This window comes from Gobius niger, assembly GCF_951799975.1.
Source record: "Gobius niger genome assembly, chromosome: 5".
In the NCBI taxonomy this organism is placed as follows: Eukaryota; Metazoa; Chordata; class Actinopteri; order Gobiiformes; family Gobiidae; genus Gobius; species Gobius niger.
The window spans coordinates 23,256,809-23,278,129 of NC_136856.1; the positions used below are offsets into that span (position 1 = coordinate 23,256,809).

Here is a 21,321-nt window from a genome sequence, read left to right on the forward strand (position 1 = left end):
ATATCCATTAAAAAAAAGTGCTTTTCCACATCCAAGCAAAAAATGTTAAGTAATTTCAAACTTGTTTCAGGTAAAGGACCCCCTATTGGCAACAGCAACCATTTTGGTGCACTTTTCCTCAGAAGCCTTTGGAGTGATTGTTCTTGGCTGTAAGCTGACTTAACCTCTGCCTCCCACTGAGCTGCTGTGGCACAGATCTGCGTTAATGAATGTTTAAAGCAGCGCCGTTGTCACCAGAGAAATGAAATATGCTCACGCAGTTATTTGCTTTCATGATCACCTTGGCAATACGAGTCGGAGGGGAAAAGTTCTTAAAAGAAAGTCGATTAGAGTGGCTTAACAGCACTACTCTACCACAAAATACCTAGCAAAAAGGTGTGAGATTTTATTAAGTTACTGTTTCCTCTATTATATTGTTATTAAAGTGCTGTTTAGAGTTCTTTAAAAACTGCACCTACTGCTACTTGTGCTGCACAGATTGCAGCCACTCTCATTACTTCTACTTCAACCCACATGCACTATATGGTATATCAAGAAATAAATTGTATCCTGTTTTGGAAATTGTAGAAAGCACTGTATTTTCATCCCCCAAACAGTCTGCATTCTCATATGGTCAATGATAAAATAGTGTCAGCCACAAAAGTTGCATAGCTTATTCATTTGTGGCCAGTGACCAAAAGTATCTTCTCTGCCATTTTATGTTTGCTGGGTTCGGCAAGCAGGAGCAGACAGATGGTAAACACGGAGTTAACTGCCGATAGTTATTTCATCCAGGACCGGGAAAGCAGCGCCAGTGCATATTCCTTTTCCAGCACACAATACCCAACATTGGATTGATTCTGCCATGGCCTTTGAGCAACAATAAGCTTACAAAAACTCCAGCGAGTAAGTGATAACATAATTTGATACTGTTGACTTTTGTGTTCCAAAACTTTGAGGCACAATGTGAACTTTACCCAATAGCCTGGTTTCCACAGAGGGCTCGTGAGGTTGTTGAAAATAGCCCACTATGCGAAATGTAAGCTGACCTGTTGACTTGGAACATGTGCTCGGAAAAGTCCAACTCTTGACTCTAATACGCCGTTGACGTTTCTTGATGGAGCTTTCCATTTGCTCTCCAGATATTAACACACCACAGGGAGCCCGGGCACCAAGAGTCGCTCTGACACCGATAGTGATAACAATCCAGCCTGAGCCCAGATATGACTTCCATTTAGGATTATAGGAGTTTGACTGAATGAAGAAAAACCTAGAAGAAAATACCACATATTTAGTAAAGTAGAATGGAATGTTTTTAAACTTACAAAACTCATAACATGAATGCCGGTGCAAGTTGGCTATTGTCATATTTCTGCTAGAAAATATGCTGAACGTAAAACTATCCACCTGGACCATTTATCGCAATAACTGTCATAGCATTTTTAGCATTACTCTAAAACAGTGTTAAAACCACACACAAGTCCATAAATCCGACTCTTCCTGTAACAGTATTCAATACAAAGTGACACTTGCGCTCAAACCCCACTTACTGCACATCACCTATGGCGTGTGGAAATGAGACTGGCATTGTTACAGAGCAGAAAAATGAACAAAAGGATAATGGGTGTCAGCGCCGGTGCTTAGGTGGAGTGCTGCCATGCTACAACAGGTTCTGTCAGGGCTATAAACTGCATGACGGTGGCGGTGACAGCAGTGGGGCGCACGAAATGGATCCGGCACCTTCCCCTGTGCACTTTGTTCTCCCGGGAGATGGAAGTCAGTGCGGGGGGTATCTTTACTACTTTTAAATGGAGTCCCATAAGGCAGGAGTCCAAGGATGGCCCCTGGGAATGTGTGAGTCAGCCGCTCATTCTGATAAAAAAAGACACCAGCTTCAACAAATGTCAGTGGCAGTGCAGGGTTTTAGGACAGTTCATAGGCGAAAGAAATCGGGTGGCTGCAATTTAGGTGGGATGCTTTCGAGCAGTGGTTCTCAAATTGCAAGGGTCCCACTGGTGGCAGTTCAGGCTTCTTTGCAGTTCCGTATTGTGTTCTTTGCGGCAGTTCTGTCTTTGTTAAAGGTGTCTTTAACCAAACAAAGGTTGACTGTTTCTGCTGTGTTTCGGTGTAACAGAGTGTCCTGCAAATTGAATTGTTTGTAAGTCTGTGTGTACAGTGTTCCAGGGTAAAAGTCTTATACTAAACTATGAATATCTATTTACACATCTATCATCAGCACAATTAGCAGTTGCCGATTAACTTAGAGGCTAAAGTGCTGCTATGTCACAAGGCCTTTTTATTATCTGCGTATTTTTGTATCTTTAAATCGGGAAAAACATGAGCTACAAAAACTACTACCTTCTCACCTCAAGTCTGTTTATTTCCCTGCTGTCCCCACATGTAGAATGTTGAACACTATGTAGAGTAAACAGCCTTCCCTTTTTTGATCTGATGAAATTGGTAGTCTGAAAGAGCCCTGTCCTTCGGTGGCGGTGGCCCTCTTTGAAAGTAAAATAGCAACTATCGGAAAAGTCGAATGCCAATACGGAACTTAATATGCATGCATATTAGTGGAGTGTGGCGCGGCGCAAGCACACCTGAGAGGAATGTGAAGCGGCAGGACCAGGTGCCGGCGTCTTCCCCGGGAGAGTGTGGAGAACAGAGAGGCCGTTTGAAGTCCTGCTGGATGGTCCGGGCTGATTGTGGGTGGTATGTGAAGTCGCAAGGCTTAAAAAACACATGGTGCCACCTCTGTGTCGAAAAAAGGCTGCTATGCAATTATCTGCACTGGGCTTTTCCAGATTTATTTTCTCTATAGTTCTCCTTTGCTTTTTAATTGTATTTGAACGGTTAGGAAAAGTGGACTTCTTGGGGAAGTTTTGGAAGCTGAGCTTAAAGTAGGATTTGAACTTTTCGCAAAGAAAACAACGTTTGGGTAAATTTTGATTTAGATATATTTTTTTCTATTTTGTTTTTATACATGCACTATTTTCACGTTCTACACATTTTGGGATTCAGGTCAAATTGCTATTTAAAATGCTGCCTACCCATTTTGTTTTTAATTAAGTTGAATATAAAAGATTAGATTTTCATTGATTCATTGACATTCATTTCATATTGAATCCAATGAACGGTCTATTACAGTTCTACATGTCTTTGATTTGAAAAGGAGCCAAGTTTTTTGTTTGTTTTTTGCTATAGTAAATTCATTGGTTTACTTTTGCTATTTTTGACCAAAATGTTCAGTTCCATTTTTGTACTATTCTGAATATCGCATTTACACTGATGAAAATGTCACCTTGTGCCCTATAAATATATATCTGTCCATAGCTCACCTGTCAGGCTGTTTAGTTGCGAGTTCTTTTCTCGTCAATCTTTCAAATGTTGACTTTTAAAATGCTATTGCCGTTTGGAGCTCTCCACATGCAGTCTTCTTTCACACACTGTCGGAAGTGTAGTCCCCACTGTTACTTTGTGCATGTTGCTGGTGACCCGGCCTGGGCTAGCTCGCCTGCTCGCACCGATAACAGCTCCTGGGTGGAGGAAGATGAAACAACAGGGAAACTGTCTGTCAGAATGATAAAATTCATTCAATTTCCACTACAGTCGATGTGGCCACGTACAGACTTAATAAGACACACTACATGGGAAAGGACATCATATAGCTTTTCTCTCACTGTATTTTACGGAGTGGCTTACTCTATGCGTCATGAACACTTAGCTCTCAATGAACTCAACTACTACTGTGCAGAATAGTCAAGAAACACTTAAGTTGATGTGAAACTTTAAAGGTCCAATGCATTTGTTGTTTTAGTACTTTATTCTCTTAATGCTGTAATAGATAATCAAAGCTTTCAAAAAAGTCTAAGCAACTTCTTTGAAAGGGGGTGCACCTTTAACACCGGCACATGTTCAAGAATGATTGAGCATATGAAGGTTTGCTCTCATAAACAACAGCTGTCACTTCGATCGACTGTAAATGCCCTATACCCGGGTCTATTCTGTTCTGGTGTCTAGTTGAAACTCAAGTTTCACCGTGAAATGTGTTACAACTCACGTCTCGGAGAAGCATTCATCAGTGCAATCATGATTATCTTTATCCCTTTAGTAACACGGTAAAATGCACAGCCTGGAATGCTGGTCTGCTGCCTCTCTGTTGATAAACATTGTGCTACTGTACAGCGCTTGCGAGAATGGCAGAGATAAGCACCCAGGGCACCAAATTACTTAAGTGATTGCACTTACGCGTCAAAGTGCTGCAGACTCTGCCTTTAAGAGCGTGTAATGGCGGTAGTTTAGCTGTTGTATTTTCAGCAAAGTGAAATTTTAAAAGCTTAGCAAATCTCCAAATATCATTTATTTAGAGACAGGGTTTGTTGGATTCAGTGCAGTGTCATCGTTCGGCTTATGTAAAAGATAGACCAGAATTTGAACTGTGGATGTTGCCTCTTAAATATCCAAAGATGCTCCCAGAAATAAACATGCCGTGTGTGTCTCGGCCTGTGTTGTCTGAATGCATATAGATATTCCCACATATTTGTCGCATTTTAACCCAATTCTGTCTCCTCGGCAGCTGCAGACATGCCATTTTGGGTTGCCTTTTAATCTCTTATGATATGTCTTGGCAGGATTCAGCTATTTTTTCCCGACATAACATGTGTGGCCTTTCACTTTTTCATGTCAGACACAAATCGGAACATCCATAAAATCCACCTGACAAGTGTCACTTGGCTGGAGATAACCATCTGTTGTGAAGCTGCCGGTGTTTATGGCTATTAGGACGAAATGACAGCATTGGAAGGAGATCTTTGAAGACACGCATTGATCTTTTGTTTTCTTTCACGCTATGTACTAATACGCGTTGGTGTGTGTGCTTTTAGTTGCTTCGATTCATCACTGAAGGAATCGTAGCGGGGAGTTTCTAAAGGCATCGTGTCAGGATCAAGGTCCCAGTGTGTATGTGTGGGTGTGTGTTGAGGTTGAATCAAGTCAAAGAACACACGCTCCAAAGATCGTCTGGTGCCAGTGGACATGCGTCTGGCCTCACGCAGTTTCCCTTCATCGCGCAAGTCTCGTGGCAGCACCGACCTGTGGACCGGGCTTTTGATCAGGGCACCGCGGCAACTTCAGCAGAGAGCGCTTTTCACCCAGATGTCTCTTTGTGCAACTGTAGTGGGATCACAGACCAGCACTGTGTCTCTGCTGATGCGAGAGCTAACAGACCAAATGGATTAGTGCATATTAGTGTGGAGCAGATGTGATTATTGTCGGGGAATTATTCCTTTGTTTCAGGAGCAGCTCATTTTACTCGACTCGATGGTCAGTAAGCAAGCAGTTGAGTTCTCCTCCGTAATAACGCGCAGGGAGTGCACTGTTGACCTATTGACATCTTGCTGTTGGACTTTAAAGTCACACAAACGCACTGGGTTTAGAGGCTCTTATCTTCTCTACGAGACGGCATTACTTTGCTGGGTTTGTTTTGCTTTTTGCAACAGTGCTGTTTCTTATAAGATTGAGATGAGGAAAAATATATATTCGGCCTAATACAAAGGAACAAAAGGCTCAAGAATGAACGATAGTAAATTAAAGAAGTCATAAGCAAATAGCAAAGTCCGAATCTTTATTGTTTATTGATGATGCCTGTGTATAGTTTCACTCACCACCTTCCAAATTTTCTTTGCCTCCACGCCTGTCGTCACATTAAACTTTTAGGTGGAAACATTTCTTTAGAGAATATTTGGGCTTTCACAATTTGTGTACAATGAGATTACAAACATAACTCACAGTATTTTTATGTTTGTTGCCACTTGTTTGTTTATTTTTTTCTTACAAGTTAATTTTCTGCTCCAAACGACTAACCACTTTTTCACTTAAAGAACATTTTTTGTTCTTACAGCTTATACAGTTAACATTAAGAAACCATGAAACAGCTTTCCCAAAGAGATCAATATCGTGTTACTGAGCTTCCTAGATGAAGCGTTATTTTCTTCAAAAAAAAAAAAAAAGTTCAGTGTAACAACTAAAACTACAGGTCAGCATTGTGCCTTTTATCGAACTGGCCCGAGATTGCTCCCCGGCTTCACTTTTACAAGCCAAACTCCACTAAGAGACATTCTTTGAGCTCTCAGCTTGCGTTTTTACTGCCTAACAGATTTATACGGGCATTTCCTCCTGGTCACCCAGACAGCGAAGAGTCTAGGGAGCTTATAAACACATCATAATCACAGCATGCTAAAAGATGCATTCATTTTCTTTTACTTCCCTGACACCTTGGATACAACTCATTTCCCCCATGGCAGCAAGAACCTACCAACGTGCTTTGAAGTTGCTTTATTTTTTGTGTTATAATTTTTGGCCCACAGGCTTTAAAGACAGGAGAGCTCAGGGTGAAGAGACATTGAGCAACCACTCACGCCATCTTAGTTGCTCCAGATAGCACACTGTAGTGTAGTCTGCTATTATAGTTCATCAAGCTCTGGTAACCTCTTATTCTTTCACCGAAGGGATCAAGCTTAATTGTAATGATGGTAGGAACCCTATGTTTAAGGATATGATGAGGTGTCGGGATACTTAGCCAAAACAATAATTACATTTACGACTATTACTTATTGGATTTATCACCTTGAGAATAGTGATTTTATATGGATAGGAGTACTTACAGTATTTTGAGGAAAAGCTATTTTTTAACGCTCCAGGAAGCTACTCCCCATGTGCCTCATTTCAATAGCATACTTACATTTCTATACAGCGTACACCTCACCCACGCAACAAAGACTTTTCTGTCAATACCCAGGTCCAAAGAAGTCTGTTAGTTCCACAGCGTAAGGTTTCAAGAAAGTAATTTGTTCATCAGTGTCTTATTATGCTTTAGTGTTCCGTCGCTGCTGTGCTATGGGTACATGTCCTTCACCTTTTGGATTTTAATTTCAATGAATGTTTTAGCATTTTTATATTAGTAGTACAGCATGGAGATGTGGATAGCTCTGAGGACGACCTTCAAGTATTTGTTTTTCTGACACACTGTGCTTGTTGTGTTCAAATCGGTGGCTTCGTAAAACAGGAAGGTAGAGAGTACATTTGCTAAAATTTGTCCCAAAGTTACAGAGCTGCCATTTTTAGTAGATGGGCTGTTGCAGGGTTGATTCTTTTTCATTTATTGCAATCTGCATGGCAATTCCCACCACCCCATAAAAACAAAGGAACTCCCTCTCGTCACTATTTCGGAGATAAAAATAAATAAACCTGTCACTTTCAAAGGCAGAAATTATCCATGGGATCCTTTCCTATTGTGGGGATTAGCATGCAGTTCTTGTCAGAGTGCCTGCCTTCACGCACATATCCACCTTGCCTCTCTTACCTTCGTCGCAGGTGTTGTGCGGTGCATATTTAATCAGAACATGTCTCCTCTCAGTTCTCTGTCACCCCCCATGTCACGGGAACGCGTCTGCTCCGCTCCGACAGATGATTCAGCTTGTGAAACGCCAAAAAGCTGCTTCCAAACCTTAAGTCCTCACGTGTTTGACTGCACGTTTTTTTCGTGACCGTTTGCCCACACCAGTCGCCATCCATCTTTGTGCGATTGGCTGCTTACAATTGCTCTGTATGGACTGTATACCTGCTCCTGTTGATTGCCAAGGATAAAGCTATTGCTTCTAACAAGCGTGGAGTGGAGCTGGCTGAAAAAGAAAAAGTCATTTCCCCCTCCTCTTGTCCTCATCTCTCTGTAAACCTTGACATTTCCCACCAACGAAATGTGAAGAATTTCTTAAGTCCTTTCACGGCTCAGTAGACAAATTGGATCAACCTATCGGTTAACCTTCACAGGAAGAAGAGATAATACTTGAGCACATTTCTTAAAAAATAAAACACGCGCAAACATGGTCACACTCTTTGTGTTTAACAACCTTGTGTCACCATGCATCACTCACGACTAAAAGCTCCTGAAAAATTCCACAGCCCTAATACTTGCCATCGTCACCAAACCAAATGAAGCTTTAGAAAACCGTATAATTTCGCTGTCAGTCCGGATGAAATGTCAAAACCAAATGTGTGTGTTTCCTGCTTTATACCTTGAATAAGCAGCAAACAACGGAAATGCCATGTTGTAACATAAAAAAAAATAAAAAATAAGCTGTTGAGACCAAAAGAGTAACAGGGCTTCAAAGAGGGAGGGCAGCTAATGTTCTGTCAGCTGACAAGTGTACAAAATGCAGCCCTGTCAAATATCTCCCAAACTAGGACAAACATGAGCATACAGCAGTCAGGTTGATAGACATACCAAATGGTTTTCTCAGCACAATGCATAAATAGCAACGCAAATAATGGTTCAATTATGTTGTTTACCGCTCTGAGCTGACAATGAAAAATGTTCCAAACACTTCTATAGCAAGAAAATGGGGCAATAATAATCAGCGCTACAGAGAATGGAAACCTGTCTATTGAGAGGTTTATTTATTATTATTTAAATGTGTGTTAAGCCCAACCAGGAACCTAAGAGATTTAAACTAAAGTCTTTTTTATCGTGAAATAGTAAGTAAGGTAAGTCAAGCAAGGAAAAAATGAAACCAGCGTTGTTCAGCCACTGGCGTTATGAAGTGTATTTACGCTACCATTCAATGTTTTTTCTTCCCTAAATACACAATAAAAGTTCTGGGCACAGAGACCCGTACCTGCACAGTTTTCTTCGAGTTGTTAATTCAGTTCACGCCTTAAGCCTCCACCTACATTTGGAGCACATTCTTTCTTTGGACTGGCTCCTATGTGGCACGTTGCTGGGAGAGGTAATAAAGACCACAGAGACATTGGTTATCCGGCCAGCTGCCCTAAAAAACACTCCGCTAGCCTCGAAATGTCTGTTCTTCCTTTCCCTTATAGCCATTCTAACCCAGGTTCCACTCTGTCTGCCGAATGCCAGAATTGGGACAGCACAACTTGTTTCTAATGGACACCGGGGGCAGGCCTTTTGGACCATCATCCCGCACAAACCACTGCAGCGATGCTTTAGAGCGCTTTCTGTCCTCTGATTGGCTGGCAGGCTCAGTCCATCGGTTGCCCCCCAAGAGCATGTCTCTATGACCGTTTTGAGAAGCCAGAGTCAGAGTCTTCCCACACTCCCTCGCCTTTAAGAGCCACAACAGTAGCCATGCGTGGATGTGGGCAGATTAAATGTTCTTGTTAAAAGGCCGGACAGAGAGGCAGGTCATTGGCAGCGTTTGCACATATTGATTTTGTGGATAAGCACTGTTTTTATTTAGGTTCATTGTCAACTTCTATTGTTGTGGGAAATACAGCATTGCTTTCCAATGTCCACTGGATAGACTTGATTGATGTCAATTATTATTATATTTTTTTTCCTGAAACAAAACTTGCCCTTAATTGACTGTGACCCTTCATTTACATAAATTGCTTTCTCAACAATCAATCGAAATATGAATTAGCGAAAGAAAAAGTAGAAGAGGCAGCATAATTAATTGCTATAAAATTGAGTTGAAACTGCAATTTCAAAGATTAAGACTGCAATTAATTAAACTAATCTAAACCATCCTGGGAATTTGACGTTTCAAATCTGCTACCCCTGTGTTTAAACAAGGCATGTTTAGGATTAATTTGTAAATGGGCTTAATCGATATAAGAACAAAAAAACTAAAACATAATAGTAGTAATTCAATAACTGAAACAAGTAACAACACTATTAATATGCTATTTTAAAAGAGCAGCAGTTCCATCTGATACTAAGGGACAAATAGCCAGCTTCTGTCTGTTGTTGGTAATCCAATTATATATGCTGGTTTATGACTCATTTTATTCTTGTTTACATAAAGTTGAATGTTAAGTTTGAAGTAGAATAGTTGTTTGATAAAATTGCCTATTTCAGGGGGACATATCATGCAAAGTCAATTTTTTTTTATAACGTTGTGGCCCTGTCAAAGACATACCTGGAGTAGTATTTCACTACATTCACCGTGTCAGCACATTGATCTGTACTTCCTGGATACAATTGTGCCATTGTTAAAACCTTAAACTGTCCCCCACATTATTAAAGCCTATTATCCAACATTATATCGATTCTGAGCCAGTTTATCACACCGTGCTGAGGCCACGGCTGCCAGCAGGAGGAGCCCCAGTCAAGGTCTTCACCAGCTCTTACCTGATTTTCATTGTTACAATATACTCTTACAGAGACATCATTTCAAATCATCAAACATATAATATCAATGCTGAAGCACCCACAAATAATGTTTTTAAATCTATTTTAAGCCCCATAAAATGTACAGTAGCCCTCTACAGCATCAACATGTTCTGAAATGCACGTGGTTCTTCATGTGGTTGAATTATTTTCCTAGTTCAGCTTTTCATTATTCTCTCAAATGGTTATGCTTTTAAACCATTTAACATAATTGCAAATCCAATCAAAATTCCAATACTTCATTAATTAATTAAACTAAATCATAACCAACATGTTTTTAAACTAAACCAAGCTCCTTCAACAAAAACGTATTTTTAGTATTTGACCCGACCATGAGCAGCATGGCTTTCCAGTGCTCTAACCTCTGCGGCAGTGGGGTATGGGGTGACTGAGGGGGATCTGTGTTGTCTCAATTATAGAAGAGGAGGTGTTTTCTCTCCAGGCCATGTCCAATCCCCCCACCCTCCGCCTCTCTCCCTTTCTCCCTCTCTCTCTCAGCAGGCCCAGCTGTGGACTTTGAGCGTGGGCCGAGCCTCTCCCTGCATACTGAACAAATTAACTGACCAGCGTAGGGTCACCGTGTCACTCGGCGGGATTTCGTCTTCTCCCCCTCTTAAACATACAGCGTTTTATTTAGAGATCTCCTATAAGTGTGGCCAGATGGCGCAGAGATAACTTCAGAAAAAAGCTTCCTGTCAGTTTGAAGTGAAATTACATCCATAATTACCTGTGTGTTGTAACCTTCACTTATTTAAACAATGTTGTTTCTACAAGTCCGGAGCCCACTCTCTGACCATTAGACGTAATGATGATTGCGCAGTCGAGAGCAATGTGAAAGAAAAACATTTGAATGTTCATCCTGGCTTGCTGGGATGCACTTCCAAAGAACTGTCCAGATCCATACTGTGTTAAGTTGAAAGCTGCGAAAGATGTAACACGTTGGGGAGTCTGAGTTGCCATGGTACATCTAGACCGTGTTTAAATGTTTGCAGATCAGTGCGGTTAGGCCCAATGTGCACCCACCGGGCTTTGGTTTATTGCCAAAAAACATACATATATTCAGACATTTATTCAGACAGATATTTTATTATGAACCACATTTACCAGAAAAAAAACAACAGTGCTTCGGTCTTAATAGCTCATTAGATTAGTTAGTAGAACACGTTAGAACAGTGTATTATCAGTGACAGAACTATTCAAACTATGTATCTCCACCTTTACAGTATCATCCTATGACCCACATTTTGATCCCCGAATCCCGCATTGGAAATTGCCCTTCATAAATCTTTCAGTTTGTACGGTTTCTTTATAGCAGCTTGGTGAATTTGGGTCAGACCTGTTGCAAAAGAGACACTCCCATTTCGTAACGTTTGTACAGAATGTTTCTTGCCACCATTGAGTTAAATTTCATAAGGTCAAACATTCACAGCTATTAAGAAATCACATAAATCTACCGCAAAAAGAAAATGAGTTCTTGAGAAATGTCAGGCTGAACATGCGTAAAAGATTTAAGGTAATAGGCGGTACTGTGTAGACAAGTGGCCGCACTGAAAATTGGAGTTTCAGAAGGCAACCTGGGGTTAACCTTATTCAGAAGGAGAAATTGGTTGCAGCTGGATTTTACTTGTCGTCGGGTACACACATAGTACACACATAACAGGCCTTCTATTTTGGAGATATCAAATGATGTGGTTAGGGCTAAAAACTCGTTACCTTTGACACATTCACTGAATCTTCACACTTAACTTCCTGTTCATGCGGATCGCAGCCAGCTCCCCCTCCCCTCCCCCGAACTGCAACTTTAGGGTCAGATTAGCACAACTTGTCTCTGGAATCCTTGCAATGCTGTTTTCTTTTTTTGCTTTCGATGGAAATTGTGTCTGATGTGATCTTTGTGAACTGCTTTGCCTATGATTAATACTGGTCTGTAGGAGAAAAGACTTGTGCACTAAACATTAGACTTCCATATTGATTCTGATCTCTGCGAAGATTAAAATATTTGAATCCTTTTACATCCTTGTCTTGCAATGTACTACACATAATATAAAAACAATGTGCAGTGATTTGATGATGAATTGAGAACCATGCTATGTCCAAAACTGAAAATTCTTTTTTTAAAATTTCTAAACAACATATTTTTTCTGTCAAAAATTAAGTCAAATAAACCATATTCCTACTTCTTAGAGGAATATTCTTTTTGTTTGCCCTCCTATGTCTCACTTGAGCAACATATATTGTACATATGTGGCCCAAAGCCACAGTGCCACTTGAGTTCTACCAGAAGAAATTTTACATTTTCACTATGGTACATACGTACATTGCAGTTTGAAAACCACTTTAGTCTTCCTATTACTGCTTTCTGTTTGGAAAATAACTAGCTCCTCTTGTCGTATCCGCTTGTGTATCGTGTTTCTTTGCAGTAGCTGGTGCCTTGCTTGAGCGTATGCAATTACGCTCCAAGCTTGTAAGACAGTGTTATTCCGAGAGACGAGTCAGAGGTGGCCTGTATCAACACTTGTGTGGAATTGGCATTTTCTGCGCAGACTGAGCACGTCTGAGGCCGGCGACTCTTTCCATCTCCTTTAGCCAGACTGGCAGCTCTCCAGCGACTCAATCCGCGCCATGGGTCCCTGAGATGGAGGACAGGGCACATGTTTGTGGGCAGATTGCACATTTGAGGGAATAAATGGCCTGGTCAAGGAGCAGACTCCGCATTGTCTGTTCCACTCTGTGTCCTTTTTGCCTTTAAATATGTTTGTCCTAGACCCGTCATCTGCCATTTCTATTATTCCTTTTCAAGCCCCTCTCTCCCTCTCTTTTTTTTCTCCCCCCGACTGGTGATGCTCGAGGATCCGGAAGTGAACATGTGGTAGTGTTTAGCTCGCTAATGCCCTGAGTTTCATGGATGTCTTGTGGGAGATATCGCATGGAACGCCACCAGAAAGTGAGCGTGGGCCAGCAAACAGACCGGAGTGTCCAAGCGTCGGAGAACTGTTGTTATCACAGAACCTCCCATGGGCATACCTCGGTCCAAGCCCCACAGAGAAGGCTTACCAAAGATGCCAAGTCAACTGTAATAAGCCAAAGCTGTTTCTTTTCATGCCATTTCATTCTCGTGAAGCCTCCCTCAGTTTGGTGACTCCTTTTGGAACGGAGCAAACCTGACTCCCCCTCAGTTAATGGAATGAGTAACAGTTAAAATCGCCAGAGACTTTCCTCCCTTCATGTGCTAATGCTGGATTTACTCAATCTTTCATGTGTTTTGTTTAAGCACAACTTTGAAATATTGCAGTCTGACAGGCTTCCCCAAAGCCTGTCACCCCTGTACCTTCATATCTTACCATGCATCAATGTGAAGAGCTTGGTGCCTTTCTTACTCGTTTGGCCAAAATTGTGTCAGCAGCATCTTAATTCTTTCTCCCTCAGAGAACAAGCTGCTGTGTGTTAACTCATTGCTTGAGATGAATATTGTTATTATAAAAACATGAATGTGTAAATTGATATACTATAAGCTCCAAGCTTTTTGAAACGTGCAGGTATTCGCATTGAGTTGAACAAACCTCCTTCCTTCATATTCCCAAAATGAAATGATCAATACTTCCTCGCTGTAACTGATTGTTACTCTGCACACAATAAACCGGATTGGCAGACTGTTACTGCTCTATTTAATGCTCACTCTCTGACACCGTTGGATGAAAAGGCTTCCTGTATTTCAGCCATGAAGCCTGCCAACAGTGTACACATTGCAAAAGGCTGCTCACTGTATGATTAGCTCAAAGCTTGTATTTACAAATATAAACTGGTTCATAAGGGATGCCAGTGTTTTCACAGTTTTCACATTTTAGCCACTGGGCGACAAGCGGAACACGTTTTTGTACTGGCACGTGCCACTATCAGCTGCTAGTCAAGTTTGCTGTTGGGTAGGTTAAGCTGTTTGGCATTCCCGAAGATTTCACCATGAAGTTCTCCCATCCGTAACTTTTTATATGAAAGTTTTGGAAACATTTAGAAAAGTTGCTTATTTATGTGGCCAGCCATCTGGTTGAAATCTGCCACCTATAGCCGTCCCCAGAGCACACCTGGGACTCTTAACTAGTGTGGCAGCTCGGAGTGTGTGAGCCCTCCAGGGCCTATCAGTCGGTGTGCAGCGCTCACAGGAGCCATTTGACATGTGGCATAATTGAGTCAGCCAACAGCCCTGTTCAAGAGTCGAGCTATCTGAATGCAGTGTTTCACATTATTAAAGACGCTGTTTTCCTGTTTAATTTGAGACAGCGTGGGTCCCCGGAGGCAAGGCTACAGACAGCTGAACCACGGACAAGTGTGCCCACAGCTCCCAACCATTGAGGGATTGCAGTTGCTGTAGATGAGCAAATAAAGTGAAGCCTTTAAGAGAACAATTTAATGGCAAATGCAGTCAAATTCCCTACACTGTTTAATTTGGCCTCTGTCTGAGGGCCATCCTCAGTGGGAGATCATTGTTGCACTGTGTTTTATTTTCACTAGCGCTCCAATTTCTTTGTACAAGGGCTCTCGCTGCGCAAGGAAGCCTGGATAATTCTCTGTTTGTGTCATGTTACCATTCCATACAAGGATATTCACTGGATAACCTCAAAAAGTGTTTTTATTATTACAGAAATGGGTAAAAATGACTTGCACCTTCCGCCCGACTATTGTCATCACCTCGCTGTTTGGTTTGTCAGTGAATTTTAGAGTTATATAATTTCTTGAAAATGAAGAGTGAGAATGAAGAATAAACTATACAACTATACAAACTATTCAAAAAGCTACTCTTGTTGAATCTCCAAGGTGTGGGGCTTTAGCAAATATCACTTGACAATAAATTAGCAAATCAGAAACATATTTTCTTTCCTGTCATGTATTTTGCGTGTCCTTGCAGTAATTCTCAAGTTCGTTTTTGGACCTACTGTTAGCTTATTAAAACATTTTTTTTTGTTTGAAAACAAATTATCAGCACAGAAAATGCTCCTGTGACCCAGTCCGAACGACTGCTTTAAAGCAGGAGTCATCCCAACTCTATTAAACATGATGGCGAGCTTCACACACTAAATTTCAACGTTCGTTCTTTATTAAAATGATCTTGGTCACAGATTTTGATTTTGCATCTAACTCAAGTCACTCTCAAAGCTCTTGTCTGAAGCTGGATGTGTGAATGGGCCCATTCAGTGACAAGGCGTATAAAAGACACTGGCTTATGGCAGCTCTATTCACTCCAGGCATTCTACTTGAGCGCCCACTGATTTTATCTGCATTGTGCTTATTTGCAAAACACCAGTACACAGAAGCACAGGCATTATTAATATTACTGTACATGGTGTAGCTTTTACCGTGACGCTGGCACACTCCCTTGTTTCTCCTGCCAAGATTTGATCCAAAGCTTTTTTTTTTTTAAATTATAGCTGGACTGCACGCTTAAAAGTATTAACTTGCTTGTCTGTTCACCGTGATATAGTGTAACTGTATGCTTGTTCTTTCAACTCCTCTGACAAATATTATGCTATACATGCTTGTGGTAAGACTCTACTTTAATGCTGTAAGCCATAGCATTGGTGGTGTCACGCACTGACAGCTAAGCAGGAGTCCTCAGTGCCGCTTCTTCTCCAGGCTGCCCATGAGATGTTGCCTCTTTGATTCTTTCTTCAAACATGCAAGCCAGCACTAGGGGGACAGATTGTTTGTTCTAGATTTCCTGGGAGACTCCTACCTTGGGCTTTAGCAGACTTGTTGTGATGATTAGCTGTCTCTTGCAGAAAATGCTGGAAAGAGAAGGAACTCTGCTTTTGCTTTTCACATTTCTGTGCTGCTGTACATTCACCAACTAATCGATTTACTTTAAATATAAAGTTACATTTTACATCATGTCCTCATTTCATCATCATAGACCCCAGGGAATCTAAATGCCCACGATAATTTCCTGCTTTAGATCCCATGGTAAAGATTTGCTGTTGTCTAAATATTCCATAATTCATCCTTATACAACAGTTGTGTATAGAAAGACTTAACCCAGGTGAAGATTAATCCATGCTGACACATGCCCCGCTGTGCTCACTCAATGTTACTTCCATTATGAAAACATAAATCTGTTCATTTCCGTAACAATTTGTCTATTGTGTTCAGTCAAATAACACAGACTTCAGTGCCATTTTGTTGGAGCCGTAGGAGGTAACACAATTATCCCCCCAGATCTTCTTGGCTAAGCACCATCTACCCACCGTCAGAGTGACAGATATTTTGGAAAAGACGAACAAATGAGGAATATAAAGTCATCCATGATTTTGGTCTCTGCCAGAATCATGTCGAACACGGCGGTGACGGTGGGTGCGCCATGGCCCTTTGAAAGCTGCAAAGCACCTGAGCCTGCTTCGTCGTGTTTTCTTAAAATTGTTTTGACACTTGGTTGTGTGGAAAATAATATGGCAGAACACAGAACACCCATTGCTTGCTCACAGCTCTGTCCTCACAAAGCTTTTACCGAACGCAACCATCAATGAAGCGCCTTCCTGTTTGACTGTTCATTGTTGTGCCATGTTCCATCCACATTTATGTATATTTATAATGTTTGCATGTAATGTCTACAATATACGTTAAATATGTAATTCCTTTCTGTGTTTTTCCAGTTAAAAAGGACACAAAGGATGAGACAGATGACAGAATGCAGCAGTTCAAGAAAAAGGCAAAAGAACTTCGAATCTTGGATGCCAAGACTGCACAGAATCTATGTAAGTCCATTGCACTGACCGTCTGACCTACATGTTTTTCAAAGTGATGCTTTTTCATGGAGGTCTTGTACACGATAGGGCAGTTGTAATCAAAAAAACAATGAAGATACTGAATGTTACAATAGAAGAAGTTAATAGTTTGAATGTGTCACAGGCTGTTGAGAGTGTCTTGTCATTCCTGTACATGTACATATACAACCAGCACATGACACATTGCATAGCTGTCACTACCATCTTTGATCACATTCATGGCAGATGGCTTTGGAGTGTGGCAAGAAGAAGAGATAATTATAGACATTCTCACTTTCACATGGCAATTGATAGATGTCATGGGATTTGATATAAATGCATGACTACTCCACTAGATGTTTCAGTTACAGAATGTATTTACAAAATAAAAGGTTAAAAGAATGGATAGATTCAAAATTAGGATTGATGTATATATGTATGTCATTGCACCACACTGTGAAGGTTTACGAGTACCCAAACAATTTCAAATACAGTTATAAAGTATATAGTAGGCTTTTTTGTGTTAAGGTGGATGGTTGTTTTATGACCCTTTCAATTAAAAGCTGATAGGGGCCTGCTTAAAAGAGAGAGAACAAAAAACTTGGTTTGTTGTCAAAACTAAGGCAAATTGTTATCCGACAAATCATTAAATGATGAAGAGGAGAGGGAAATGATGTTACCTTCTGTTCACATTAAAGAAAAGAATGTCACCCAGTGTTGACGTGAGACTTGGTGATGTGTTTTTAATCATTTTCCAACAACATCAGAGCTTTTTGGCACAAACGTACAAGTGAAAAAGTGTAATGGGTACGCAGGCAACTCAGACTGCAGGACGATTGAAATCCCAATATTAGTGTCTCTAGGAAATGTTGACACTAATAACAAATACCAGACTTATTCTTTTGGCCAAGCTACAAGAGTGTTCCGAGTGTATTGGTTACAGTACACAGAGCCTGGATAAATATATTAAACTAGCTTATCTATTGTTCAATTCGTTCGGGCCTATTCTCCCACTGAACCAAACTAAATGTTGCTCTTTTTAGACGGATGCACACCAAAGCTGCTTGCATGACAGGTGCAAAACATTTAAAAATAGAAATAAATTGAGTTAGAACAGATGCAGAATCAAACTGACAATACAGAACAAATGTTACTTTAATTTCTGTCTTTGCTGTAGGCTTTTAGCACATCTAACTCCTAACCTGCCTTCTTTGTCACCCACATCAGCTCCACTTTGTAATTTACAAACATTTGCAAGGATTTCTTTTGACAAGCCTCCCCCAAGAGACGCTCACATCCAGCTGTTGTTTTATATCTGCAGCATTTTACACAACATATTGCAGTGTTATAAAAGTGAGACTCCACGCTACAATGTCATGTTCAGCTTGATTAAACACACCTTCGTTTATGCTTCGTGCCATTGAGTGGGGAAATAAATGTACGGATCACTGACACAGCGAAGCTAGAAATATCAAAGCTATTTTAATCGTAGCAGAGGAGCAGACACCGTGGCTTCATAAGTAGTCAGTCTTGTGTATGGAGAACTAGCTAGACTAACTCCTTTGTTACACGCGAGATGCAGACATCAGGTCCCAGCGTTGTGGCACAATAGCAGCTGCTTAGCTCATCTCCTCCAACTCATTACCGAAGCTCCACCTGTGACTTCCACCTGGATTCACCATCAGCTTCGAGTTCCAGTGGAGGCACCTTAGCTAGAGAGCGAGGTACCTACTGGGCTGTCTCCACCAAAGCAAAACTCTGCCCTCTTCCAGCATGGCACCTGCTGGTTCTACAAGCAGCTCATTGCTCAACGTATCATTTATTCCTTCTCACATACTGTATATACACTCAACAAAAGTTTAAACGCAACGCTTTTGTTTTTACCCTCATTTTTCATGAGAGCAAATATGGGAACCTCTGGGTACCTCACGATTCGATACAATATGCGGTACATGTCTCGTGATAACCTTCCGATACGCTGATACTGCGATAACTGATATATTGTACAAAAATAACCTACAATAATCATACATCACAATTTTTCTTTTACATATTACATATTATTCATCAAGTGAATAAACGATCCCTGACTTACACACTGAAAATGGGTCTATTGATCTGTCATTTAACTGTAAATAATAACTGTAAATTGGTGTTTGTAAAGTGTGCCGATGCCAGCAGTGTGTTCGATTTTAGTTTTTTTCCCCTCCTTTTTGACAATTTGGATGTGTGGTGGTTCTGTCTGAGGACCAATGACGGGCGAAGTGTCTCTTTGAACCCTGTGGTCTAATAAAAAAAAAGGAGTGGAAATGACTCTTCTTCTCTCTCCATCACAACAGCAATTTTCCTGGGCTCGTTCCGCCTGCCTTATGAAGAGATCCGGGACATTGTGTTGGAGGTGGACGAGGAACGGCTGAGCGAATCACTCATCCAGGTAAGACTGATGCTTTCAGGAGTGTGTCTGGCTACCATTCATATACACGCACAAGGGATGATACTCCACTCCAAAAATGCACTTTTACATCAAGTCCCAAGTTTCAAAGTCCATTCATCGCCTCTTTACACTTTTTCAAGTACGCTCTTCTCTTTGTGACGTCCTCTTGTTTTTCCTCAGCTTTTTCCACAAAGATTTAATAATAAAGATTTGATGCACCTGAAGTAATGCTATGCTTTATGCCAGTTTATGAATAGTAATATTGATTATCGTTCTTTTAAGCAGTTTTACAGGTAGAGCTGGCTTTACTACTGTGCAGTAGTACTTGGGTAGCAAATACAACAATAGCAATAGTCACAAGTTTCGTTATCTCTTTTATCAAATGCAGTATCCTACACGTTATATGCACGTAAAATGTCACATTAAAAAGTCCATTTTACAATAACCTCAGCATGTAGTTACCAGAATAACACAGACTACAATTGTCCATCAAAGACCTCAAAAAGCACTGATTTTGATTAGCCCAAGCCCATGGCTGAAATTTGAGTTCTGTTCTTTTGTGTGGCCACAGTGTTCTCAAGTGGCTACGTTATTGGAGAGTCCATCTTCCTTTCACCATGGAGACCCCTCCATTCATACTTTTATAATGGATGATGAAGGGCGCTCTGGCACAGTCTCCCTATAACCCCACCTTCCTTTCCCCTTTCTTTGTCTTCAGCCATGATTGATGAGGTTTCCAAAGGCTAGTCCTTTTACTCTCTTTTATTTTTCCACAAAAAAGGACTAATTGAAAACAAGCTTTGTGTGTGCAAATCACCAGTGGAAGTAAATATACCTTTGACCGTTAAATGATTTAATGAAAAAAAAAAAAACGACTTTGCAAACATTGCAATTCAGAATATAATAACTATAGTATGTGTAGTAGCTGCATCTGTGGTACTTAAAGTTTTTGTTGTGGAAGTTCCAAGTACTAGACAAGTAGCAGCAGTCGCTGTAGTGGTGCTAGTACTGTAGTAAGTACTATCATAGTAATGGTGTTTTATTGTTTATTGTTGTTATTGTTATTTATTGTTTTTAAGTGTGCAAGTTACTATAGCTATATGAGTGATGTCGCCATGTCTGAGGGCTATGGCAGGCAATTTGATGTTTTGATTAAATAAAAATAGTTTAATGACAGGGCATTCATTTGCGTTGTAAGAGATCAGTGATTTTATAAAACTGCATTAGAGGCCTAGAAGCATCAGCTGATTGCCTACCATTAACCATAACATTTGGCGAAAATCACAGAAGTAAACAACAACAGCGATTGCTGCTATTATTCTTAATACTTTTTATTTTCACTGTTTCCTAAGGAGGAACTTATTTTTGTTAATAACAGAGATTCACACCTTGATAACAGTCTGCAATACATTTTCTCTAATTTTGTGAAACAGGTGCAGCCATAGTTCTGAGCAGTGCTTTGAAACCACTTTGAGTCTTCTGGTCATTTCTGCCCAGGGATTATAAAGCAAAATAATTACTTCTGTAATGATATACGCTGTGTCCTTCCCACATGGTTTATCAACACTTGCAGAGAAGCGGCGCTATATCCAGCTTGCTGCTAGTTCTTGGGGAGCTGTAAATGGGAGCGATGCAATATATTTTTAGATGGGACTATCCAGAGAGCTGCCCTACAGGACTATTATTTTGAGCTCTGATAACCTTTAATTGGCTGGCAGTCTGGCGCCAAGTGCACAGTGTATGTTATGAAATGGCACACCCCCCTCTGCTTTAGGAAGTAAGAGGTGTTGTGCTTTTTCCCACATTGAGTTATATTGGGTTATTATTTTTGCGTGTTCCAGCGGTACAGCTGCGTTGCTATAGGCCTACTAAAGTTTGCTTTTTATTTCTTTTTCGAGGTACACAATATTAGTCATGGCAAGTTTGTAACACAATATCTTCGGTTAGACCTCAAGTTAACCCCAGACTGTAAC

General features: G+C 40.7%; 1 protein-coding gene across 5 annotated transcripts in view; it reads left to right on the forward strand.

Moving 5' to 3' along the window:
• diaph2 (diaphanous-related formin 2) overlaps positions 1-21,321 on the forward strand; it is a 373,093-nt gene that overhangs the window by 165,215 nt on the left and 186,557 nt on the right. For all 5 annotated transcript variants that reach the window (XM_079556323.1, XM_079556319.1, XM_079556321.1 and 2 more), the window contains 2 exons: positions 16,804-16,905; positions 19,254-19,348. In XM_079556323.1, coding sequence (XP_079412449.1) covers positions 16,804-16,905; positions 19,254-19,348 — 197 coding nt within the window. The remainder of the gene's footprint in view (positions 1-16,803; positions 16,906-19,253; positions 19,349-21,321) is intronic.